We start from the raw sequence: 26,790 nt of genomic DNA, 5'->3' as shown, positions 1-26,790 counted from the left end.
CGAGAGGCATGACCTAGTTCTATAGAAGAAGCCCATTTTTATTCTCAGCTTCTTAGGTAAATCAGCTTTTAGTTTTCTTGCACCTTATTTGTGGAACAATCTCCAACATTTTCTTAAATTTGATGTTTTGGTGCCTCTAGGGCAATTCAGAAAGCTGATTGAGGGCCTTATTACTGATGAATGTGTTTGATTTTTATGACCTTGTTTCTTTCTGCAAAAGTATTGTATTTTCAGCTGTATGATGCTGGTGTACAAAACCGAAAGTAAAAGACGCAAAAGTGAAACTTACAAACGGGAAGCATAGAAATAGTGTACATAGAACAGATCTAACTCTTCTTAGACTTGCTTTCAATGTGAATTTGGTCGGGTCGCCCAAAAATATATTGTCCCTGTATAAAAAAGGTAGTCCCTCCCTTTGTGACATCATACCTCTGGTGTGGAGGCAGGAGGCGGGGCTGCCACCCCCTTGGTCTCTTCTGGTTGGATAGGCTCCTCTGACCCAGCGCCCATAAGATCCTCCCCTTCCTCTTGTTTGTGTTTTTTCTTCTTCTTCTCCTCTTTACTCTTCTACAATGACAAAAAACACAATCCTCAAGTCAATAATGTCTCAAATACTAGGGAAACAGATGTCAAAAATATATAAAATATTTTTAAAAGAAATAAAGATGGAGCCGAACCTTCCTGTCCTTATCCTTTGTCTTCTTCTTCTCCTTCTTCTCCTTTCCGGTCTTCTTCTTGGGCTCTGGAGCAACCTCCACCCCCTGCCCGTCCTCCATGGGGCTCTTGAGGACCTCGTCGGGACGGTGTGACCTGACCGGCAGCTTCTTCTCGCTGTCTGCCAGGGGCCTGAGAGCACAGAGAGAAGGAGACACACTGATAAAACCACAGCCCTGGGTGTGCATGGGGATTCTGGTCAAACCAGAGCCATTGGCTGCATCTCAATAGTCTTAACTAGTCTCCTTTCCTTGTCTCCTTTCCTCCATGACCACTAATCTGGCTGGAAAGGACAGGTTAAAAGCAGCATGGTGGACACCTATCCAGTCCTTTCACTTATCAATGCCAGTGACAGAAAGGAGATTAGGAAAGGAAGCTAGTTGAGACAAAGTCATCCACTCCACTCAGGTGCACGACATCTCAAACACAAACCTTCAAAGCCATTCCTCAGGCACAGTTGGTGGGTCAGGAGGGACACCCCCATTAACAGGTTTATCCAATAACTAGCGATTAACATTATGTTGAAGAAGACCAATGAATTGGGTGAGGATTTGAAATAAAAAGAGCAGCACAGTAGTCATCCAGGAGTAGTACTGGTGATTGAGTTATGACTTCAGAAAATCAGTAGCTCCACTGAGAAATCTATTAACTATCTATAAACTCTCATCACATCAATCTGTTTATTTGGTGAGAAGAGCGCATTTCTTCAGCTCCTGCCACAATAACAGAGTTTTGTATGGAGGGAATGCTGATATTCTGAAGTGAGCTTGTAGAAGGTTTCAAATGGAGTAGGGGTGAGTGGGAGAAAATAGTGTTGTTGAACACTGGGATCAAACTTCAAACTGTAAAGTCACGTCATGCCCAAACGGAGAGAGAGAGAAATAATCAGATGAAGAGAGAGAGTAATGCTGTTAGTGGAAGGGGGCAGGCGAGAGAGAGAGAGAGAACAGCAGATCAGTCAGTTTAGTATGCAGGCCCAGACGGGGCCTCTCCTGACACTGAGAATGTACTCACCTGCGAGATGCTGCCAGCAAACTGCCCGGGCAAGGGGACAGAGAGGTGTGTGTGCGCATGAGAGAGAGAGAGACAGAGGGTGATAACCACAGAGCAGAGCACAGCACAGTGAGCGGGAGTGTGTGAGGATGGAGAGGGCCAGGGCAGCACTAGCACCAATCTCTCATCAGTGGTGCCAGGGAGATATTATACACCCCCACAGAGTATATAATAGCACAGCCTGGTTATATAGCCTGCTGTTTCATACTAATCCATTAGCGGACATCTGTAATACAGAGAGGTCAGTGATGAGTGAACTCACTTGTCCAGGTCGATGTTCAGAGCTTTGTGGGGATCGTTGGGATCTTTGTCGTCGTCATCACTGGGTAAGGCATTCTGAGACAGGAAGAGAGTAGAGTTAGTGACAGTGCAAAATAATATCCTTGCATTTAATATGAAATTAATGTGAATTACCACTCAATATAACCACAAACGTATTATGGCTTCTTGACCTGAGCCCCTTTCATGAGGTTTTGGGCTCTCTTTTACCTTACATTCCTATATGAAACGCTCTGAACTAGAGGTCTTCACGGATCCACCTGTATCCGAATATACGAGACCCGATCCGGAATTCTAAATAATATCACGGGTCTGGGTCAGATCTTATATGATTGTCACGGGTCTCTGTAGGTGTAATCTTAACTGACTTGTCCAGAAGGGCCTGTACAGATCCGAACGTGACTGCTGCAGTAGAGAGAGAAATGTTATAATTTATGCTGCTGCCCTTTACTTTTCACCAGAGTGGAGCATGTAGCTTGTTGTTGTTGCTGGCCAATTATAAGTAATCAAAGTGGCAATAGGCTACAGTCATAGAGCCTCCGTGTGTGGCAGAAGTTAGGAGATAAATAATCAATGGAAGATGGAATTAAAAGGATGGAATTAAAAGAGAAAGGAGAAGGATAGGCTACAACAACCAAGAGCTAACAGGTAGGCTGCTACTTAATATTCTGAATGGAGTTGTTATTTGTAACTGTAGAATGAGAAAGCGCATGCACTGCAGTCTCAATTAGCCTAGCTAGCTAACGTTAGCTAGCATAACTAGCTTCTTCCGGTTTGATGCAGTCAAGACAGGTACTATGTACTCATATTTGATGATAAATAACCTAGCTATGGCAGCTATTAGTCTACTATAGTGCGAGTGGGCATGTTGGTTGGTTTCTGTCTCTTGTCTCTCCCTCCAAAGCGGCACCTCGCACTCCCTCCTCTCCCGCTTTATCAGCTTTGGTTAATAAAGTAGCTTTAAAAAACTACTTTTCTGCTGCTTCCATCACTCGGATCGGACCGGGTCTGACCAGATCTATACGGAACGGGTCTCTATATTAAACAAATTAATTTATGCTTTTCGAGTCCGGGTAGGAAGGCCCAAGGTCCATTTCGGAACAGGTCAACTTTTGGATCCGTGAAGACCTCTACTCTGAACACCATGTGTAAGCCCCTACCTCTGGCATCTCCTCAGTGACGATGTCCACCATGTGTGCAGGGGTGATGTCCTCCTCGCTCTCTGGGCCAGAGTCCCCCCTCCTCCGGCGGCCCTTCTCGCCCTTCTCCCTCCTCTGCTTCTTGTCCTTCTTCTTCTTGTCTGCCTTGTTTTTCTCCCGACGCTCCTCTTCCAGCTTCACATACTGATCTGACATTGGCATCCCTAAACCAAACGGGAGGGAGAAAGGAAGAGAGAAAGCGAGAGAGAAGGAAGGAGAAAGAGTGGTTAAGTTTTGTTACAGAGAGAGATGAGAGAGAAAGTGGTACAGTAGAGGGGTTAAGTTATGACACAGAGGCGAAGAGAGAAAGAGGGAGATGGGTTAGGTTTGGATACAGAGTCCTGTCTACAGGACCACTGACAGACACTGTACATTGAAATCGGTAGTTTATAATCTAGTGGCCAGAGGAACTGACCTGGGACCTTAAGAGGCACACTGAGGTCAATCTGCACCACTGGAATGTGTTCCACACCAACACCATCCTGGTACACCTGCACACACACACACACACACACGTCTTACACACAGGAACTATAACACAGGGATGTGAATGGCATATACCACAAAGGCTCCTAGTCCATTAAAATTATCATATTTAGATGGAAGTATATTCAAATGTGTAATTAATTACATTTCTGCAAGAGTCAGGATAATACATAAGACTAGCTGCTGATTGGGTAATGATGCTCTGCGTACCTTCTGAGAGGAGGGGGAGGCCTTGATGTAGAAGGGGTTGTTGGCCTGCTCTGCCTTCCTTACCTCTCTCCTCTGGAGAGAGAAACAGCATCAATTCAGTCATATGAAAATTATAGTGTGTTTATATTATGGTTGAGTGGTGTGTACCAGTGTACCTCTTCGGTGTCTGATTGTTTTAGCATCACCAAACATTTAACACCAGCAAAAGATCAACTGATGAAAGAATTGATGAGCTTGTATATCAATATGTATACAGCAGTGATTGTCGTCTTCTACATTTCCCTCTTACCTTGGCCAGTTCCTTCTCGTCCACCTCAGTGTAGCGTGGCTTGGTGTGTCTGGACTCCTCCTTGGCAAACACAGCTTTGCCCTTGGACTTCCTGCCCTCATCTTCAGACTCACTCCCAGACGGAGGCTCGTTGATCCACGCATCCAGGTCCAGACTGGAGGCAAAACAAAGATAACACATTCTCACCAGCTGTACTGTTCAATAGGGATGTGTTTAGTGCTTTATTATTATCACTAAGTCTCTGTTGATGTTGTGTATGCACTTTATATATGACTCATCATAGACTGACATTCAGTAGTCTGCAAGACAGACTGTAAAAAAACAAAGCTACTTTGCAATATCTAAAATTGTGTAATGGGCTGTATAAAGTAGTCCTATAAAAAAAAAGATGTAATGTTGTGTATCACTATAAGCTTCATTTAACAGCACTGTGAGTAGAAGAGAGCAGCAGGCAGACTGACCCTTCAGGAACAGGCACTTTCTTCTGTGCCTTGGGGGCCACAGGGTTGAGCTCCCCAGCAAACAGAGCCGTCACCTCCTCAGCCACCTCCACGTCCTTCTGCTGCAGCTTCTGGATATACTTCACCAACTGCAAGATGCATGAAGCCTGGGGAGGGGAGAGGGTGGGGAGTGAGGGGGGCGGTCAAAGAGAGATGCATAGTGAAAAAGGTATTTTCCTTTCAAACGGCCAATAGCCCCCAGAGGTTAACTAAGGTTAGCTGTGTGAGGCCCTGTGTGACTCACCCTCTCTTGCACCTCCAGGTTGGAACTCTGGACAAACAGAGGCAGCCTGTCGATGAGCAGCTGGCTGGTCTCCTGGGCCACCGTGCTGTCCGCTGGCACCCCCTCCTGGCCGCGCAGCACCGTGGCAAACAGCTTGGCAGCGTTCTGCACGTACACGGCCTGGATGTGGCCCGGCAGGGTGGCCACCTTGGGCCGCAGCATGGCCTCCAGGGTCGCCATGGGATCCTCCAGGTGTCTGGGGGAAGATGGAGGATGGTACTGGATGAGAGATAAGCCAATGATATAGGGCTGAACTGGCCTGATGTTAGCTAGTTTGATTTAGTGGAAAACAGTCTCGCAAAAAAGTGTGGTGTGTGTGTGTACTCTTGCAGAAAAGGAATAAATATGAATACATACTCTGAGAACTCTCCACAGATCCAGGCGGCAGCATAGAGCACCTCACAGATGCCGTTGCGCTGTGTGTTGCCGGTAAGCAGGTGGGCGTTGTCCAGCAGAGTAGCCATTTGGGCCACAGCAAAGGCTCGGATGGCCTTGACCCGAATGGCCACGTCCAGCATCTGGGAGGCGATGAGGTGGCCGTGCCGCGTGCCCTCCAGACGGGTCAGCTCCACCAGGATACTGATGTACCTGAGAGATGGACACAGAACAGAGACAGTCAGACCGATGTACCTCAGAACAGGTGAGATGAGGTGAGTGGAAGGTAGGCCCCTAAATGGTAGGTCATCCCAAAAAAACCTTTGTGAACTATTTACAAATAACTTACAAAAATACATATAAGTAAGAGCAGATCAGCCTATAGAGTACAATACAGCAAGACACATTACTTCAACGAATTGACTCAGTCTTTCAACGCTACTTGAGACACACAGAGAGACTCATGATCACAGAAAGTATGAGTTTAAAAGTGTGTAATGAAAGTACGCATCTAAAAGAATCCGAGACAATTATAGGCCCCGCCAGTAAGTTGTACTGACCATTCAAAGTTAGTGATGTACTGGTAATTGCTCTGGCTGCAGATGTCGATGATCTTGGTGAGCAGCTCATCTCGGTAAGTGGTTCCCTCAGCCTTGTCCACGTGCAGCATCAGCTTCTTCACTATCTCCATCAAGTTCTTCTTGGATACCTGGGAGGACACAAATAGTCAATGAGAAACAGAGCCATGGGGGCATCAGAAACTGTACTGTGACCAGTACATACTATGACGGTGGATATTGCTTGTCCGCCTGCCGCTAACTAGGGGTGTAACGGTACACATATTCGTACCAAACCGTTCAGTGCAGGGACCTCGATTCAGTCCGCAATGTGAACCCGAATGAATACATAAAAATTAAATTAAATAAATAAAAACACTAGGTCTATAGGCTATGCCTACACCGCATTGTAGGCCTATGCCTCGAGTAAATCTGATCTGAAAAAATATTTCAGGCTATTCTGTTAAAAACAACTGGAGCCTATGCGCACGTTGTAAACGACATTTAAATCTTAATTGGCACATTTCAAAACTGTCCTTTTGTGAGGCGCAGCCGGAAACTAGTTCTGAACTATGGCGAGTGTTACGGGTCGATAAACCAGAATTGGAGGATCCTCAATCCTCGTCTCCAGTTTGGGAATATTAGATTACAACGGCGATGGACAGAGTCTGGGATCAAACGTTAACAGTATGTCGCCACACTCAATGAGAATAGCCTATGCAGCAGCCTGCAGAAATCTCAAATATGTTACACATTTACGCCGACATCACCCTAGTATACCTGAGCAAGACGGAAACTCAAAAGAAACACAACATCGTCCCCCCTCTGCATTAAAGCAGCCCTTGGCAGCTGATTCTGACCAGGCCAAAGAAATTACAAGCTCGATAAGTAGGCTTTCTATATTTTTTACAGTCAGATATGCGCCCATTCTCGGTGGTTGAGAATAGGGGGTTTCAGCACATCGTGAAAGTGCCCGAGCCACGTTACGAACTTCCGTCTTGCAGTCTTGCACCCACTTCAGCAAGCAGGTATTACCCGCTCTCATAAGCAAGACAAAAAGTTTACATTTTCTATTAATTGGCTCTCGACCTTCACCTCTCCCGAGTCCGTAGGGGATTTGCAGCGATGGGACATGACCAATTGGATATCATGAAATTAGGGAGAAAAAGGGGGTAAAAGTACCACACAAAAAAAACAACAAAAAAAATTCTAATAACATTTCGAATGCTTAAGCAGGACAGGAAAATGGTCCAAATTCACACACTTATCACGAGAACATCCCTATTGATCTGGCGGACTCACTAAAAATAAATGCTTTGTTTGTAAATTATGTCTGAGTGTTGGAGTGTGCCCCTGGCTATCCGTAAATAAATAAAATACAAGAAAATTGTGCCATCTGGTTTGCTTAATATAAGGAATGTGAAATGATTTATACTTTTACTTTTGATACTTAAGTATATTTAAAACCAAATACTTTTAGACTTTTACTCAAGTGGTATTTTACTGGGTGACTCACTTTTACTCGAGTCATTTTCTATTAAGGTATATTTACTTTTACTGAAGTATGACAAATGGGTACTTTTTCGACCACTGACAAGCGTGATAGCTGTACTTTTAGTTTATGATTGACGCAGCTTGTTGGCCATTAGTCAATCAGCATTTCTCAACAAGTTCAAATCACATGAATGCATTGGTATTTACGATTTCACAACTGGTAAATTCCCACCACCCACATGGTTACAAACGCAGCATCAGTGGAAACTTGAGGCCCAACATAACAATCCTGCCACAACAGATAATGCCAGGAACATTGTGAATGGCATTTAATGTAATTAATTTAACCGTGACCCCAAAACCGCAATACGTACCGAACCGTGGGTTTGGTGAACCGTTAACCGCTAACTCTAGCAGGCTTGTAACTGTGTGTACATGTCGCACGTGGCTAGTTGAACCCCAAACTCTTCATTGCGACAATGCTGAAACATTAATCCACGGGCGAGTCAGTGCCACATTACATGAAAGAGTTATTTTGCAAATTCAGCAGGCTATGATGCGAAATAGGCTTTTAGATGTAACGTCTTTCTTTTATTACATATAGTTAATACCATCTTTGTGCTTATCAATGCACACAGCACCTTTTTACCCATTCCTATCAAAATAATTTTAGAATGTCAGACGTTTTACTCTGCGTGTACTTTCAAATACATCCTGTCATTACTAAATATGTAATAGGTATTTTAATATGACAATTTAACAAAAATAAAATATATATTTTTTACATTTTGTAAAAAAAAAAATTATCGGTCATCTTCCTCAAATGAAGGGCAAGATGATGATGTTTGCGAGATAATCTGATTTCACTGATCCTCAATTTACGGCTCAGACTAACTAGATTTATTCAGGATAAATTGAGTTAGACCTGAGTTAGCCTTCACCGGAGCAGGTTAGTTCTAAAGCATTCGTTGCCATAGAAATTCACCTACAGTGCTATGAAAAAGTATTTGCCCCCTTTCTAATTTTCTCTACTTTTGCATATTTGTGATACTGAATGTTACCAGATCTTCAACCAAAACCTAATATCAGATAAAGGGAACATAAGTGAACAAATAACACAACAATTACATATTTATTTCATAAACAAAGTTATGCAACACCCAATTCCCCTGTGTGAAAAGTAATTGCCCCCTTACACTCAATAACTGGTTGTGCCACCTTTAGCTGCAATGACTCCAACCAAATGCTTCCTGTAGTTGTTGATCAGTCTCTCACGTCGCTGTGGAGGAATTTTGGCCCACTCTTCCATGCAGAACTGCTTTAACTCAGTGACGTGTGGGTTTTCAAGCATGAACTGCTCGTTTCAAGTCCTGCCACAACATCTCAATTGGGATTAGGTCTGGACTTTGACTAGGCCATTCCAAAACTTCCAATTTGTTGCTTTTTAGCAATTTTCATGTAGACTTGATTGTGTGTTTTGGATCATTGTCTTGCTGCATGACCCAGCTGCGCGTCAGCTTCAGCTCACAGACGGATGGCCTGACATTCTCCTGTAGAATTTTCTGATACAGAGCAGAATTCATGGTTCCTTCTATTAAGGCAAGTCGTCCAGGTCCTGAGGCAGCAAAGCATCCCCAAACCATCACACCACCACCACCATGCTTGACCTTTGGTATGATGTTCTTACTGTGGAATGCAGAGTTTGGTTTTCGCCAGACATTACTGGAACCATGTCGTCCAAAAAGTTATACTTTTGAATCATGCTGTCCATAGAACGTTCTTCCAAGAGTCTTGATGATCATCCAGGTGCTTTTTGGCAAACTTGAGTCAACTTTTTGGACGAGATGGGTCCCATTATGCCTGGCGAAAACCAAACACTGCATTCCACAGTAAGAACATCATACCAAAGGTCAAGCATGGTGGTGGTGGTGTGATGGTTTGGGGATGCTTTGCTGCCTCAGGACCTGGACGACTTGCCTTAATAGAAGGAACCATGAATTCTGCTCTGTATCAGAGAATTCTACAGGAGAATGTCAGACCATCCGTCTGTGAGCTGAAGCTGAAGCGCAGCTGGGTCATGCAGCAAGACAATGATCCAAAACACACAATCAAGTCTACATGAAAATTGCTAAAAAGCAACAAATTGGACGTTTTCAAATGGCCTAGTCAAAGTCCAGAGCTACTCCCAATTGAGATGTTGTGGCAGGACTTGAAACGAGCAGTTCATGCTTGAAAACCCACACGTCACTGAGTTAAAGCAGTTCTGCATGGAAGAGTGGGCCAAAATTCCTCCACAGCGACTTGAGACTGATCAACAACTACAGGAAGCATTTGGTTGGAGTCATTGCAGCTAAAGGTGGCACAACCAGAATATTGAGTGTAAGGGGGCAATTACTTTTTCACACAGGGGAATTGGGTGTTGCATAACTTTGTTTATGAAATAAATATGTAATTGTTGTGTTATTTGTTCACTTATGTTCCCTTGATCTAATATTAGGTTTTGGTTGAATATCTGATAATTCAGTATCACAAATATGCAAAAGTAGAGAAAATTAGAAAGGGGGCAAATACTTTTTCATAGCACTGTAGCTAAAAGGTGAGCCAATTTTATGTTAGCGGTTATCCCGAGTTGAACTCAGAGTTGTCCAAAGTTACCTCGCTAACTCCTCAAACCAGGTAGGTAGTATACCCCTCTGGGAGGCATTAGGCTATCAATAGAATCAGGGAGGTTCTTAAGCTAAAGGCATTTCCCCTTGAGTAGATCGAAAAATGTTGTATTGACCGGATAGGTGCAGTGAAATGTATTGTTTTAAAGGGTCAGACTTAATAGGTTGGCGCCCCTGGAGCAAATTAGGGTTTAGTGCCTTGCTCAAGGGCACAGACAGATTTTGTTCAACTTGTCAGCTCGGGTATTCGAACCAGCAACCTTTTCGGTTACTGAGGTGTGGTGAAGACATGGGGTTAGGGTAAGTGTGTTTTCGATGACAATGTGCCATGACAGTTATCCGCACCATGCCGTAGAGCAGGTCTAGAGCCCTCAGGCGGATGGACTCGTCCTTGTCGTCCAGACACTGCAAGATGAGGTCCTTGTGGGACTGGACAGACTTGGGATGAGTCTTCAGTATCTTGGACATGGCCAGCAGGCCCAGGTACTTCACTATGAACAGAGACAACACACTCAGTGGCCAGGGCACTATACACTGGGCCTTCTACTCTACTTCCCTACGCACTAGACTAGAGGTTCTGCACTATGGAGACTGTACTACGAGCCATACAGCATGCCTTTACATTCCACAGTATACATTATCTTATGGCTATAGCCTACCTCCCTGTCTTAGGGCACAAGAGGTCTATTGGTCACCCAAAATATCTTGAACAATCTATGTCTCTTTGGCTGTCTTCACTAGCCCCTCTCACCTGCCGAAACCTCACCGATTACATTAGACTCATTACTGTAGGCCGTTATCACTATTCTGAACGCCTTTATAATGTGACTGTCTACACAGTATAGTATACATAACATGCTGTCTGACTGACTTCCTGATATTTTCACAGATTTATATGATTCTTTCTCTACAAAACATTACATTAAAACAAAGGAAAGGAAAATACAAAGACAAAGACAAACACAAAACGATGGAGAACAGACACTCACACGAGACAACATATACACATGGACGTTTCGTTTTTTGCCACCAACTTGAGTCCTAGGTAGATGTAGCCATAGTGCAATAACCCGATAACAGAAACACTATTTTTTTTTGCTGAATCAGGCATTCGATAACATCCAATTATTATCTGGGCTGTTGATACCTCAGACACAGATAGCTGCATATCAGGTTTATGGATCAATATGTGTGAATGTGACCTTGAGGTGAAGTACTGTCGCTGCAGATACAGGTTCGGTTTCATCAGAGCAGGTCAGGAGAAGCCCTGTAAACACTATGATGTTTGAGACTAAAGTGGTGTCAAATGTGAGCAAGGGAGGGCAAGAGCCTGTTGAAGTTGAGGCCAACTTGCGAAACGGTCAAGAGAACTCAAATTAAAAACAAAACCTAGCTGCCCACGTATATCTAATCTACACACAACCTACTAAGGGGCCCAGATAACTCGAATCACCAGCTGCATCAACATAATGATCGTAGATGGTTTAACTTACTGTTAGCTGTAACCTGTTAGACCGATGAATTACTTATCAAATATACTGAAAATTTAAAAACTAAATTGCCTGATGAAGTAGAGATGTATAAATGGATGTGAAGACAAAACCCTACCTTTTGATACAGTCACAACTGCAACTATGTGCAGTGAAATGTAAAAACAGCCCCCAATGTGGGACCATGATCAAAATGTCGAGTTATCCAGAGTTTGGGATCTAGGTTGTCGTAAGCTAGATGGGTGGCTACTCAGAAACACGCAGACAATGAGAGAATGACACACTGCAGGCATTGACAGAGGGCTCACAGTTCTGGTCCGAGTCTTCAATCAGGATTCGCAGTTTCTGAACACAGAGCTGAGGATAGAGAGAAAGAAGGGAGGAAGAGAGGGGAAAGTGACATTACTATCAGTTCAGGTCCAGTGTTAGCATTATCATTTGGGCTCAGCAACTGTATTGGGGCAAAAGTGACCGTAGATCCCAGCTGATGTCATTGTACATTAAATACATTTATATAGACATTTTAGGAGCTATAAAAATCAGACACAATTTATTCAGTTGCACTAGCCTGTCTGATCTGTTGGTGTTCATCTTTTGAAAAAGACTTGTATGGTAAAAACAAAGAATTAAAAAAGATTCATGGTTTAAACATGCATTCTCATCAAATTGGAGTGGAAAGGGTTAACATCATCAGCTACAAGAGAAGACGTGAAAATGAAGGCTGAAACTTACCTGAATACTAGCACTGTGATTTGGCATCCCAGAGGACAGGGAAATCAACACTGCAACAGACAACGACAATCAGATCCTGCTGTGACAACAACTCTACATACTTGTCAAAAACAATTTATCACCAGCTTCAAATCTTAAAAGCACAGTGATGCTTTTCACTTAACATAAAACAAACCACAGTCTACACAACCTCCTCTGTAGCACGTCACAGGCATACAAAAAAACAACTGCCCACACTGAAGATTATAGACATGGCAAAGAGAATATTGTCTTTTTATTATGAGTGTTTATGAGCCAGAAATAACTGGGCATGTTCCCACTGCCCACATCTTCAGTTTATACACAAGCTTCACAAAGAGAGATGCCTACACCCGGCACACAGACTAAATGAAAATGTACCTACAAAAAGAACAAGTGAGAAGACGAATACTGACCTGCTATTACAGTGTTGACACATTCATATAGAAGTGACATAGCAGAGGTACTGTAAGAGAGGAAGAAAGGGTAAGAAAAGCAGTAGGGATAGACAGAAGGTCATTACTTTCATCAGACAACTTTTCGTTATAGGGATTGAACAAAACCCCCTTGGTTGGATCTCTGTGAGGGTTTTTTTTACCTGTGGATGAGGTTTGTTAGGGGCTCAATCAGCTTCTTCCCCAAGCGAGGCTCCAGGGGTGTGAGGGCACCAAACTGAAACACACACACACACACACTCTAAAATGGAGCAACACCTCTCCATGATGTGATACTTGGCAATAATTTGTTACTTCCACAGTTACTGACACACATTGATTCCCACAGCTCTCTCCCTGTTCACTCACCAGCTTGATAATCTTGATCAGGACCCAGTTGTTGGTGGAGGAGGTCATGAGCTTGAAGAAGAGCGGAGCCAGAGACAGGTAGTTCTTAGGGTTTCTCCTGGCCAGCTCACAGATGACATTAACAGCCGCTGACTGGACCCCTAACAGGACAGAGGCATCACACAGGGAGAGTGTTGAGATTAGATCAACAAAATCCATGCTTAAGGACATTAGGATACGAATGAGGTAAAATGCATTCAAATTATTTAAAATAGCTTCAGTTAAGACACTCAATTCCTTAGTTATTGCATAATTTATGATTCCAGGTGATTAAAAAAATCTGTCTGGCCCCAACCAACAGAGAAGCAGGTAGGTACTAGGTAGTCTATCTCACCAGGGTCAGGGTCTTCCAGTTTCTCCTTCAGCCTGGGGAAAGCAGGGCGCAGAGACTCTGGATACTTCAGGAACACCTTGTACATGATCAGGACTGCCTTCTTCCTGATGTACGGCTTTGTGTGGGACATCTGCAGGGCAGACAGAGATAGGTCAGAGAAGCATGAAACAGACAAAAACGTGCAGAAAGAACTCTTGTGGCTGAGAATGTGACTCACCAGAGTCATGATGTCATTGGCCAGGTCCCGAGCCAGGTCAGGGGTCACGAAGCAGGAGAGACCAGTGAGAGCCACACCAGTGTCATACTGGTTAGGACTGCTCAGATCCTGAGAGAGAAAAAATATATGGAAAAGAGAGAAAGAGGGAGAGAAAGGAAATAGCAGGTATCAGAGCAGGTCTTTAAATCAACAGAGACAGGCAGGCCAAAAGTGTGAAGGAAAAAAGCAACACTGACCTTTCGGATCTGATTGGTTGTCAGCATGATGACATCAGTGCTCTCATGAAAGCACTGGGAGGCTGCCAGGTAACCAATTCTCTGTAGGAGAGAGCACTATGTTAAACCTCTGACCTAAGGCAAATTATATCTTCAATAGAACATTCTCAAATACCAACATTATAAAGCACATTATTCAAGTTTTTTCACCTTGTATGTGAATTTGGAGGAGCTCATGACTTCCACGATGTTGAATGCAGCCCAGCTGACGTCATAGCCCAGCATTTGTAACTGTTAACACACCAGGGGAGAGACAAATGGAGTCAGGGCATTGAACATCCACTATGCTGTCCCTGTGGCAGTGAGACCTAAATGCATTATCAAAGAGCTACAGCAGTGTTCAAAGTAGTTGCTATCTAGTGAAAAAGTATACATAGTAGGCCTAGGATATATAACTTAAGTGTTTTTGTTTGTGCATCACTGTTTGTGCATCTCTGTGTTGTTCACTGTGAGGGTAGTTTCAGTATGGGCAGTTTCAGTGAGGGTAATTTCAGTGAGGGCTGTTTTAGTGAGGGGTGCTGGTCTGTGGTCTTACGTAGGTGAGCTTGCACACAGCATTGGCCTTGACAGCAATGTTGTCCTGCTTGAGCTCCTGCTTGATCTCATCAATGCAGGTGGAGATGTACTTAGCCTGAGGAGAGACAGAGGAATATCAGACAGAGCAATGACAACCTCCACATGATAGTTTACTTTCATCTCCTGGTTGACCTCGTGAACCAGTTAACATATAGTCTAAGGTAAGGGGAGGAGTCTTAAGGGCATTTGAAATGTCATTCATTTTATACATCTATAAAATAAAGGGTAATCAAACAAAGCTTCTGATCAGAAATGTTTTAGGCTTGTTAGGGTTTTCAGTCTACGGTTGAATGGGTTTTATTCTGAACTTGGAGTTAAAGAATAAGTAGTGAGTAACCTTTTAATTCAAGGTTTTCCGCTACATTTATCTGCTACACAGACTGTTTAGCCTGGTTAGACTTTCTGATTGAGCAGAGTAAAACATTGGTGAAACAGAAACTTGGAACACACACACACACACACAGAGCTCTATAATACAAGTGTGCTGGTCATCTGTCTGCAGTCATGAGACAGCACGGTGATGGGGGAGAGGGAGGGGGGCTTGCACTCTGCACATTATACTTGCAATCAGGCTGCAGGGCAGAGATGGAGACACATGACCATGCTCTGAATCACCAGAGTGCTTTTCTATCACATTCTGACTCAATTACCAATTCAGATCCCATTGAAATAATTGGAATAGTTGTTCTACAGCCAAGGCTTACATTGTGCCAGAACAACAGATTCTCCAGGAGGTACAGGGAGACAGTGGAGGGACCTTCTCAGACACTGTTTTTCCCTCCAGGAAAGGAATAAGCAAATACAATACCTACCATCACTGTTAGTGTTACATATTATTGTCTTCTACCATCTGGGATTTAATGTCAATTGCATTGTGTGCCTTCACACCTTTTTAGATTTGCTTCCCTTTTAAATGAGGAAGTGACTAAGTATAATAGGTGTAGCTGTATTATATCCGTCAGCACATATGCATTAAGCAAATAGAGTCCATGACAAACAAGGGGCAGCTCTGGAGAGAACACACACAAACACACGCAAGTCATTAATACTTCAGTGAGCTGTCCACTGTTGGCTGGGTAACCAACACCTTCACTAGGTAAGCAGGGTTAGGTTACACAAAAGGGACCGAATATGGACCTGAATCAAAAGACCATGGTCAAATACGGTCAAAGCTATCATGCTTTGTAGGTCTAGCTAAGCAATGGAAAAGCACATGACAAAACATTTACTTTATTTTGCCAGATAACTGACAGGATAAATTATTATTCAGTGGCCACCACAGCTCTGTGGAAACCAGCAGCAGCTATCAATCAAGGTGTGTATAAAATAACCCAAGATTTAAAATGGTAGAACAGGTCAACTCACGATTTCACACTTAGGCCTAAATCCCATTCCCAATTCAACATTTCTTAGTAGGCCTGGTCCGGCTCGCTCTGCTGCTCAAGAGAGTTCAGCAATAAAAGACTCCCTATATGTCCTAGTTACTGACTGGCATAAATTTTTTGGAATGGTGGCAATACATCCAACCTAACAGCATAATGGTCTCTGCTAAGTGACATAATTTCCCAAACTTAAAATCGGTTTAAAACTAAGGAATTCATTCTGGAGCAACTTCCTCCTCCATATCTCATCCAAACAACAGTGCCCTCTATTGGACAGATTATTGGCCAACCCAATGTCACACACCCCTCTGTGATGATGCTGATTCTTTGATGATCTAATTAGCAGAACACAGCATCACTGGCATCATCCTGAAAACACTGGTGCGACACCCATGAAGACAGGAGCATTTCCTACCATAACAGCTGTCATATACCACAGAGAAATATAATCAACCGTTATGAAGCTGTACCCTGTTATGGCAATACTAAATATTCATGTTTTCCACACCACATTGGATGCCCTCTGATGTTGCTAACTCAGTATACATAGCTAGTATATTCTACAACCATATTAATAAAGCATGATTATGAAATCTTTAGTGAACTTGCATAAGCCTAGCATCTGATGATCTGCTGTATGTCTCTTCAGGAGTATCACTTCACCTATTTTCTATAAGTGTACAAACAGAATTCATTAAAAGGTGGAGGAAGTGTAGAAGTTTGGATAAAAGGGCCTCTGTTTTTCAGTCCAGGTTATCAGAAGGCTGTGGATGAAGCGTCCTTTCGTCTACCTATGCAACGTTGTCACCTGACTGACGCTGTAGAGCGAGGCCTACAAAATAAAATCGTCTAGACTTTGTTTGCATGTCTCTGTTTTTATTAATGCAATAGGAGATGAATATACACAAAATGAACTCACTATATATTTTTCTAGATACTGTCAGTTAGCAAATAAATGAGAAAAATAGTGCTGAAGAAGGAAGACTATTATTCCGCGCATCATCCTGATCACATCAGCAGAGGTGGATAAACTTAGCTACTGCTAGTTAGCTTCTTAGCTGTCACTTGCTAGCTAATTAGCTTTGCGGCTAGCTAGCTAAAGTTTGAACGGTTGCACCAAAGATATCTGTCAAAGTAATCACCTGAAAGCTAGCCAAATTACGATTATTATCGAGCAATGACACATTGACAGTTATCGAGTAGACTAAATGGCTACCACCTAGTTGACATTAGCTAGTGCTTCTATCTAGGTTACCTACTCAGTCCTGATTAACTTCATGACAAGACTCCTTAGTTATCTATGTGGATAGCAGACAGCTAGCATATGGTTGGAATGGCTATCAAATAGGTGAGTTACTGTAGCTGGCTAACTAGAATATTTTTGCAATGAGATATGTTACGAACATTGACTTACTGACAGTGGACATTTCCGAAAACACAGCTAATTGTTTTACCTCATCTTCCTTGTGATTCCTAATTCCACGTACTAAATCTTGAAGGTTTTTATCGAACATCCGATCGATGCTCCCTTTAACAATCTTCAGAGCCATGGCTGCTTGCTGACTTCTGTCGCTTCTGTCCTCGGGGACAAAGTGCCTGTTGAGGTCTTTTGGGTGCTAACCGGCCCGCTAGACAGTCTCTCATCCACCCGGATACCGTTTTTGCGGGATTCGTAATTGTTTACTAATCCCGGGCAGAGAAGGCGAAGCCAGATGGGGCGTCCTATAACTGTGCAAAGACACTGGCAATGGATCCGTATAGGAAATGGCTGACAAAATGGCGTCTAACGTCAGCTGACTGGGTGTATTAATATGTGGGATTCTCATTATGAGAATCAATGCAATTAAAGATATGCCTAGTACGCGGTTTGCATTGTGAATGCATGATCATTTTCCAGTTTTATTCTCTATACAGAATGCAATTAATCACCATGTCTGTGAGTGTCAATGTCCACAACATTGTGCACAGTAGATAGCCTTTTAGTTGTATTTTTCTTTGCCACAGCAAACCCAATGAGCATTAATGACTGACTGAATTAACATTTTCATGTAAAAGGATGGCAATTAATCTGCGATGTAACTTGCATAAATGTATAAATGTAACACCGCTGACCACATGCATAGGCCCTGTGTGCAGCTATTCTGCTTCCCTAGATTGGTTACAAGGTTTGTAAATTACAACTTGTACAACTTGTAATGTATGTATACATTTATTACACCAGTCACACCCCAATCCAACTACACTTTTATGGGAATATAGGACTTCCTTGAAGTACCATGTGATGACAATGAGCCTTCAATAACAGAAGTGTTCAGATTAGGACCACAATGTTGAGATTTTGATTTAACTCAACTAAATGATACAAATTATTTTACATAGCACTAAAAACACTTACATAGTATGTATGACAAGCAAATGTCAAATGGGCTCCAGCTACATGGGATCTGGACAACTTGGATCAAGATCATATCATTCAGTCTGTACACAATGTATATTATCCTGTTCAATATGCAAATTATTGAAAGCAGATGGTATTGAGGGAAAGACCAGATGACAGGGCGAATAATTCCACAGCATTCAGTAAGTCAAAAGCAGATGCAATATCAGAAAACATACTTATACAAAAAAATAAAAGGTTAGTGGAATTTAGTTGGAAAACGTGATGTGGTTCCGTTCAATGGCTTAATATTTATATGGTGTGACTGGATTAATAGGAAATTACCAGATAAAAAAAACTAACTCACAAAAAGTACCAGACTCATACTTGTCCAACAGACATTAGCCTTTTCTAGGTTTTCTATAGGCTCCAATATCAATCTCAAAGCAAAGCCAACAGATGCCTTGACTCACGTGACAGTACAGTTATTTCAAAGCAGAACATTCATGACAAGACTCTCCCCCTTCGATTTCCTGTTAGAAGTGCTAAAAATTGAATCTCTCAATATAAATACAATATGAAAGACCAAAGTTAGAGTTCATGTGGGAGAAAAATAAAGCAAGGTAGCTTGAGGGGGAGGAATTGGGGACTGGCCAAGGTGTCCTATAAAAGGCAAAATACAATGGCGAACAACAAAGGGGTCAGCACAGCGCCATGTATCTGGGACAAGACTAGTGAGCTTTCCTTTTAGCTGTGGTAAACAATTGTATTCCATTTTCTTCAGCTCTCTATCGCTGTCAGTTCTGTCTCTGCAGAGAGAGCGTGGTGTGTTTCATCAGTGTGCGTCTGCTGCTCAGAAGGACTATCAGGACTGGGCCTATTATGGAGAAGAGACAAGACTTCAGAACTAGAGCCACATATACCGTTGTGATGGTAGCACAGTACCAATGAGTAGAGCAATATATTACCATGGATACTTTGAACAAATATTAGCAGAAATAAAGGAAGTACACAATTATGTGACATAGGAGGAGACCGTTTACCTGTTGGGGCTTGAAGCCACATGCTCATCATGCTCTTCCTGGACCGGTGACTTTGGGGTATCCTCCAGCTCAGTGCATTCCTTTTTCTGGACTTCTGATTCCCCATTCACAGGCGTTACATCTGATGACAAGTTATGCTAAATAAATTGATTGGCTACAAATGAAGGGCCTTTATTTTAGTTACACACATTGAAAAATAAAAGTCTATGAATTAAAGCCATAGTGAACTTCTCCTTTAAGAGGGGTAATATAAGGAAAATGTGATAACGGTAACTAAGTCCATCAGTAGTGTTGGTAAAAGTTTGGGCTGAGAGAATTACCTTTGTTTTGTGTCTCCTTCCCATTCTCTTCCTGCTCCTTTCCCTCAGCTTTGGGTTTACTTGGCATTTCAGACTTGACCACAAACTGCCCCTTTAATTTGTTGTAGACCTGGCTGGCCTTTTCCATAACGGCACTGCTTGCTTTGTATCGACGGATCTACAGTAAGACAAACATCAAATCAGAACAACGTCAGTGGCGTTCAAAGGGGCCATAAAACAAGGGATGATGAGATATACACAGCGGATCTACACTGAACAAAACTATAAAACGCAACATGTAGTGTTGGTCCCATGTTTCATGACCTGAAATAAAAGATCCCAGAAAGATCTCAAATTGTGTGCACAAATTTGCTTACATCCCTGTTAATGAGTATTTCTTCATTGCCAAGATAATCCATCCACCTGACAGGTGTGGCATATCAAGAAGCTGATTAAACAGCATGATCATTACACAGGTGCACCTTGTGCTGGGGACAATAAAAGGCCACTAAAATGTGCAGTTGTCACACAACACCACAGATGTCTCAAGTTGAGGGAGCGTGCAATTGGCATGCTGACTGCAGGAATGTCCACCAGAGCTGTTGCCAGATAATTTAATGTTCATTTCTCTACCATAAGCCGACTTCAACATCATTTTAGAAAATGTGGCAGTACGTCCAACCGGCCTCACAACCACAGACCACGTGTATGGCGTTGTGTGGGCGAGCGGTTTGCTGATGTCAACGTTGTGAACAGAGTGCCCCATGGTGGCGGTGGGGTTATGGTATGGGCAGGCATACGCTACGGACAACGAACACAATTGCATTTTATCGATGGCAATTTGAATGCACAGAGATACCGTGACGAGATCCTGATTGTGAGGCCCATTTTATTAAAGGTATCTGTGACCAACAGATGCATATCTGTATTCCCAGTCATGTGAAATCCATAGATTAGGGCCTAATGAATTTATTTAAATTGACTGATTTCCTTATATGAACTCTCACAGTGAAATCTTTGAAATTGTTGCATGTTGCGTTTATATTTTTGTTCAGTGTGCAAAAGGTTCACTTTCATTAAGAGGTTCAGAGGGAAAGGCACCTTTTTAAGCGTGGCAATAACATCAGAGTTCTTCTGCAGGATGTGGCTGGTGACCGGCACAGCCTCGAGCTCCGCCAGGGCCTGTAAACAGCGCTCTATGTCCTGCAGAACAGACAACATGATTGCAGTATTCTATGTGCAAGGAACCCTTAATTGGTCAAATAAAAAAATTTGGTTCCTCATGCTGCTTATAAAATCCCAACTATGTGATAATAACTTTTCTGTTGACAATGAATGGAGCCCCTTATATGGTTACTCACTGGGTTGTCCACTTTCAGTGCAAACTTGATGTCAGTGTGGAGCTTCTGCAGCTTTTCGTCTGGGGTTGGCTCTGTGTACAGACACAAAAAGACAAGGAGTGAGGACCCGAAAAAGTTGATATTACCTGGCACTGTATCTGACCAACCATTTGTCACACAATGTGAGATTATGCAAATTAGTTTTCCATATGCAGGCTTTCCAAATGGACAAACAGTGGATTGGTGAACTGGGAGTAACGTTGAGCTCTGACCTTTTTTCTTTTCTACTTTCCTCTCGGGAGGTCTCTCTGGTTTGCGTTTGGGCTTGTCAGGCTTGGATCTGAGGGAGAGAGCTCAGTGATCTGTGTGCATTTATATTTAATGAAGATAACATCTAATGAGATCTGTGCTCTGGTCTTTTGTCTTGTTCAGCCATGTGCAATTTACCTCACTCTGGGCCTCTCCTCTGACCGCTGGGCTCGCTTTTCCTTCACTTCTTTCTCCTTTTTGCCTTTACCATGATCCCTCTCTTTCTTTGTTCTCCCTTTCTTCTGGTTGTCTGAACGCTTTGCAGATGCTTTCACCTGAATGGGGGAAAAATACAATTTAACAAATCTATTCTAGATGATACTAAAACAAAAACAAGCAAATGTCCCCTCTTTACAGTCTTCCATGCCAGTTACCTCAGGTCCAGAGTCAGAGTCAGAGGGGGCAGGGATGGGGGGCGGTGGGGGTTTCTTGGACTTCTTCAGTGGGTGATCATCTACGCCCTCATCTGAGCTGCTTTCACCACTGCTCTTTCCCTTCTCCTTGTCCTTCTTTCTCTGCTCATCTTCTTCCTTCTCCCTCTCCCGATACTTGAGGATCTCCTCTGCCTGCTCCTTCTTCCGGCGTTCCTCCAGCTCTTTCCGACGCTCCTCATCTCTCTTTTTCCAGTCGCTGACACGGTCCGGCTCACTGTCGCTGTAGTACAGGAGACCATTCATAATGTACTTATTTATTCATAAAAGTCATTTATAATGTATTAGAGCACAACCAATGTGGAATAGACTAGAGCCGTGCTGACCTGTCACTGTCAGAGGAAGACGCCGGTGCTCTGACCGGGGCAGCTTTGGGTTTCCGTCCACCCCGAGGCTTTGGTGGAGGCTTCTCTGAGTGGGACAAATGGCGGAGAACAGGATTATGCAGTGACAAATACAGTTATCATTCACTGTGTGGGATACCAGACAGAATGGCCCTCACCTTTCTTGCGCGCTTGAGGGGCCTTCCGTGGAGGTGGCTGTGGCTCTGAGTCAGAGTCGGATTTGGAGCCAGACTGGGATTCTGATCCAGACAGAGCAGGCCGTGGCTTCTCATCCTCTGAATCACTGCCCCCTTTCTTCTTGTCCGACTGAGACCCAGAGTCAGAGTCTGAGTCTGACGACACCTTCTACAGCATCCCAGAGAGAGAGAAAACCATAATGAGAGAGAGAGAGCCAGCAGTCACTGTGAAACCACAAACGGTGCTTTAGTTATTCAGCTTCCCAGGGCTGTTTGACACCTGAAGGGCATCCTTTCCTCACCTTCTTCCCTTTGCCACCTCCAACCTTCTTCCCAACGCCGCCACGTCCTGCTGCTGCTTTCTTCTCTGGGGTGAAGTCCTACAGGAGAAAACAAACAAGAAACCATCAAATTAACACCAAGTTATCATGCTAGTGTATAACATAGTGTATAATATAATGTTTGTATGTGTCAACTGACCTGGTCACTGTTCTTTCCAGAGTCCGAGTCAGAAGGGGATGGGTCTGGCTCAGAGGGTGAGCCACTCTCCTCTCCATCCCTGTCACTGGACGAACCCCGGGCCTTCTTCACAGGGGGCCGCTGAATGCGAGATAGAACAGAGAGATTTAATATTATAACAGAGACACATCTAAGCAAAAGCAGTTGTCTGGTTGGAATTAACATCCAAAAACACTGAAATTATAATTTCGCAATCACCTTGGCAGCAGGGGCCTTCCTCTTCACCCCTCCTCCTCCTCCTCGATCCTCACTTCCAGAGTCAGAATCTACTTCACTTCCTGAATATGCTTTCCTGGGCACCACTGCTTCCTCGCTTCCTGCCTCACTTCCTGCTGCACCGTCATTGGCTTCACTGTCAGACGAGCTGGCAGGCTGGGGAGTCAAGGAAGAGATAATGCCCAAACATAAGTGTTTGTTGATAAACACAGATGTGATAGAGTGCTGACCGAGCAGATAATACCATCAACAGGGAGCTGTATAGTACTGTAACTTTGGCAATCACATCCCTTTTAGGGAATGAGTCTCTGATCTAAATGGATCCGAAGTGCACAGAAAAAAAAGAAACCATTGATAACAGCACTCAGTTGCAGTTGGTCAGTATTACAGAAACGGTATTGGGTGGGACTTCTGAGGATATGATGTACTTACTGCAGGAGCACTGTATGAGGCGTGAGGGTTGTTCTGGATTTCACACAAGCCCTCATTGAAGCCCTTCCTTTTATTAGGCTTCCCATAGCGCTCACTGTACTTCTCATATGCAAAAAGGTCCTTTGGTGCAAGGAATGCGCTGAGGAAGAGAGAGCATGATTTGATAAGACAATGCTATATATTGTGATGGTATTTACGAGACTGTAATTCTAAGTCACTGAATTAAAAAGCTGATACTTAGCACAGCCAAACTCCCTGCTTTCAGGGTAACTGACACACTGGGTTTCTGCATTATGTAAATGCCATGATCTACAATACTGACAGGGATCTTTTGCCACCTAGTGGTGGTATAAGAATAGTGTATATGCCATCTTGCAGAATAAGCACTGTATGATCAAAACAAAAGACTGAACTTTACACACACAAATTGACCTAGATCACTTCAGACATAAACCAGTAATGAAAAACACATGAATGAGTTTCAAAAGATTAAAATAAGTTAAAGAAAATACAGTGCATCAACAAACATGGAGGATACATTCCACAGAAATATGAGTTATGATACTTCAAGTAAAAACAACATACAACACATTAGGTAGCTGGGGACAACAACAATAACAGAACCAACTGGAAAAGAAATGCAAATCAACAACATCCCCATTTGCATCGTCTAAATATAAAAAACGACTGATCCAATAAAGCAGGGGTTCTCAAAGTGGGCTCCGCAGACCCGAGATACTGCAGGAGGTCCGCGGCCAGACCTCAATATTTTTTAAAATTAATATTACTAACAGATTAAACAGATTTTGGCCAAGGAATTGGTGGGAAAAGTTTAGAGGGTGTAATACAATACAATGTTATTCATCTACAATTTATGTTCTTAACCCTGGGCAACATGGGCCTGGGAGGCTCACAGGGATATTGATATTCACAGTACTCCACTAGCTATACATTTTTCAACTCAATACTTCTTGTATCCCCCCCCAACAAATATACATTTTTAACATAAATGCACTGTAATTTAAGCTTTCAAACTGCAAAGTTCTCTCTGCCTCATGGTAAAACATGTATAATTGCACGATATTAGCTTTAAAGCTGCAACAACAAAAAATCTCTGCCCCATGAGAAAATGTGTAGAACTGCAGGATATTCTCTCCGATGTCAAGAGATGGGCCTTTAAAATGTCCCTTCCCAGGGCACGATACTTGGTTCATACGGCCATGCACTGCTAGCCTGACGACTCACACTAAATTATTCCGTTGCTCTGTCGTTCGCTACATTCTTCATTGCGGAGAAGAAACTATAGTCAGTGGGGGTGGCGTAGCGTTTGGCCAGAGCAAGGGGTCTGGGTAGCCAGGCAAATGCACTGCCAAAGTCATAGTAGAACTCCTTCTATGCTATTTTTATCTCACTCAAGCTATGTTCTGATTATAAGGGAGTCCCTGATTAATTTGCGATCACAAAAGGGGCCCCCGGCCCCAAAAAGCTTGACAACCCCTGCAATAAAGGACCTTGATGATGATGATGTAGTATACCAAGTCCAACCAAAGAGATTCCCCTCCTGCTATTCTAAATCAAAGAGACACAGCACTTACGTTTCATGGGTCCCAAAGAAGAAGATGGGGATTTTATTTGGAGGGGGTTTCACTGCTCCGTCTGCCACATCCTCAATCTAGGAGAATGAGACCCACACAACCAAAAACACATTGTGAGAGACATCCAAATTAGGTACAGGAGATAATATATTCACTGCGCTTTCTAGTCTGATCCTCAAGTCAGGTTGGGCAACTGAGGAAAGGAAGGCTGGAAATAAGTAGGCAATAATATTGTGGCATTGTCTGGACCCCTCACTTCCGACAGACACCTTGATTGGTAGAATCTGTAGAATTGTCTAATCACTGCCAAAAAATCCTGGCCAGAAGTGAACACGTCACATCAAAGATGCATTTCCAGAAAATAAAATGTGTGTTTACTGTACCAAAAACTCACCTGGTTAATTTACTATAACTAGGATCTTTTTTTATTGGGCAGCAAGTCTGCAAAGTTGTAAATCAAGAAGGCTTCATCTTCAATCAACACACACCAAAAGTAAAGTACAGGTACTGTAGCTACTTAGCGCTGCCTGGTTGGACAAAATACGTGCACATAAGACAAACATGAACGCCATTCACAAAGTAGCCTGGTTATACTTTTCCATAAATGGTCCCTCAAACATCTTGCAAATAGATTGCTAGGACAAAAAAACAGTTATATAGTTCCAAGCACGAGGCAAGGCTAGCTGGCTATATAATATTAGCTATGTCAGTCATTGCCAAGGATGCACAGCGAAACTCCAGCGTCCCCTCCGCACACCCCCCTTCACTCCGGCTGCTACTAGCTTACCCTGGCTGGCCAGTGGGGGTACCCCTTCATTTTGGCGAAGACCAGGTCTCCAGGTTGGAAATTGTGCGGCATTGACCTGCTCTTCTGTACAGCCTTTTCTTTCTTCTTTAGCTAACTCTGAATGTCTTTGTGTATCGCTTCTTTACCGTTTTCAGGACGACACTAAACCTGCAAAACGATGAAGTTTGCTAACTAGAAAGCTAGCTTCTCAATAGCGCAAGATGAGGCGGTTAGCTTCACAAGAATAGCTTCCGCTAACTGTGATTATCGGAGCGGAAATCCCTCCTACTGGCCACTGTAATTGGTTTAATTTCCTCTCACTCCATTCTTCAAACCAATCATATTCTACAATGTGTACACTATAAATTCTAAATCGTTTTCCTAATTTGAATCTACCACTAATTAGAAAATGCATAGTAACATCAAAACAAAAGGTTTGTCACAGAAGTAAAACATTTATTTCATAAATATCTGTCTTCCACAACATATAACTTGTTGTTTGTGATTATTGTATGTTTTTTTGTATGAATGTTGTTTTTACAAACAGATTGACACACAGATGAAAATAACAGGTAATTTTCCTTGACCCGGAAAATATAAAAAACTATCGGCCTATATCGAATCTTCCATTCCTCTCAAAAATTTTAGAAAAAGCTGTTGCGCAGCAACTCACTGCCTTTCTGAAGACAAACAATGTATACGAAATGCTTCAGTCTGGTTTTAGACCCCATCATAGCACTGAGACTGCACTTGTGAAGGTGGTAAATGACCTTTTAATGGCGTCAGACCGAGGCTCTGCATCTGTCCTCGTGCTACTAGACCTTAGTGCTGCCTTTGACACCATCGATCACCACATTCTTTTGGAGAGACTGGAAACCCAAATTGGTCTACACGGACAAGTTCTGGCCTGGTTTAGATCTTACCTGTCGGAAAGATATCAGTTTGTCTCTG

General features: G+C 43.0%; 2 protein-coding genes across 7 annotated transcripts in view; both read right to left on the bottom strand.

The window, feature by feature from the left end:
• Positions 1–17,737, bottom strand: part of LOC121533497 (AP-3 complex subunit delta-1) — a 34,458-nt gene extending 16,721 nt beyond the window's left edge. For 3 of the 6 annotated variants that reach the window (XM_041839478.1, XM_041839482.1, XM_041839483.1), the window contains exons 1-24: positions 17,426–17,736; positions 14,549–14,644; positions 14,164–14,244; positions 13,975–14,055; positions 13,739–13,846; positions 13,522–13,651; positions 13,149–13,288; positions 12,944–13,017; positions 12,762–12,811; positions 12,328–12,377; positions 11,904–11,952; positions 10,451–10,596; positions 5,949–6,097; positions 5,371–5,601; positions 4,975–5,209; positions 4,692–4,837; positions 4,231–4,384; positions 3,942–4,013; positions 3,661–3,736; positions 3,207–3,409; positions 2,030–2,103; positions 1,729–1,749; positions 678–846; positions 430–567 (exon numbers count right to left, since the gene is read on the bottom strand). In XM_041839478.1, coding sequence (XP_041695412.1) covers positions 430–567; positions 678–846; positions 1,729–1,749; positions 2,030–2,103; positions 3,207–3,409; positions 3,661–3,736; positions 3,942–4,013; positions 4,231–4,384; positions 4,692–4,837; positions 4,975–5,209; positions 5,371–5,601; positions 5,949–6,097; positions 10,451–10,596; positions 11,904–11,952; positions 12,328–12,377; positions 12,762–12,811; positions 12,944–13,017; positions 13,149–13,288; positions 13,522–13,651; positions 13,739–13,846; positions 13,975–14,055; positions 14,164–14,244; positions 14,549–14,644; positions 17,426–17,521 — 2,769 coding nt within the window. In that variant the 5' untranslated portion in view covers positions 17,522–17,736. Of the gene's footprint in view, positions 1–429; positions 568–677; positions 847–1,728; positions 1,750–2,029; positions 2,104–3,206; positions 3,410–3,660; positions 3,737–3,941; positions 4,014–4,230; positions 4,385–4,691; positions 4,838–4,974; positions 5,210–5,370; positions 5,602–5,948; positions 6,098–10,450; positions 10,597–11,903; positions 11,953–12,327; positions 12,378–12,761; positions 12,812–12,943; positions 13,018–13,148; positions 13,289–13,521; positions 13,652–13,738; positions 13,847–13,974; positions 14,056–14,163; positions 14,245–14,548; positions 14,645–17,425 lie in introns of all 6 variants that reach the window. The other 3 variants (XM_041839480.1, XM_041839481.1, XM_041839484.1) reach the window with 3 other exon arrangements.
• Positions 17,738–18,164: 427 nt separating this feature from the next.
• On the bottom strand, positions 18,165–26,078 carry LOC121533496 (hepatoma-derived growth factor-related protein 2-like). Its single transcript, XM_045205800.1, has 16 exons — positions 25,840–26,078; positions 25,053–25,129; positions 23,458–23,596; positions 23,008–23,181; positions 22,771–22,890; positions 22,593–22,670; positions 22,273–22,459; positions 22,097–22,181; positions 21,714–21,993; positions 21,478–21,614; positions 21,303–21,370; positions 21,052–21,122; positions 20,792–20,893; positions 19,712–19,868; positions 19,392–19,512; positions 18,165–19,225 (listed from the first exon to the last, which is right to left on the bottom strand). The coding sequence occupies exons 1-16, from the start codon at positions 25,909–25,911 to the stop codon at positions 19,129–19,131; spliced, it is 1,965 nt and encodes a 654-aa protein (XP_045061735.1). The 5' UTR covers positions 25,912–26,078; the 3' UTR covers positions 18,165–19,128.
• Positions 26,079–26,790: the final 712 nt, after the last annotated feature.

Source organism: Coregonus clupeaformis, chromosome 20, assembly GCF_020615455.1.
Source record: "Coregonus clupeaformis isolate EN_2021a chromosome 20, ASM2061545v1, whole genome shotgun sequence".
NCBI lineage: Eukaryota > Metazoa > Chordata > Actinopteri > Salmoniformes > Salmonidae > Coregonus > Coregonus clupeaformis.
This window is presented reverse-complemented; position numbering and strand designations above follow the sequence as displayed.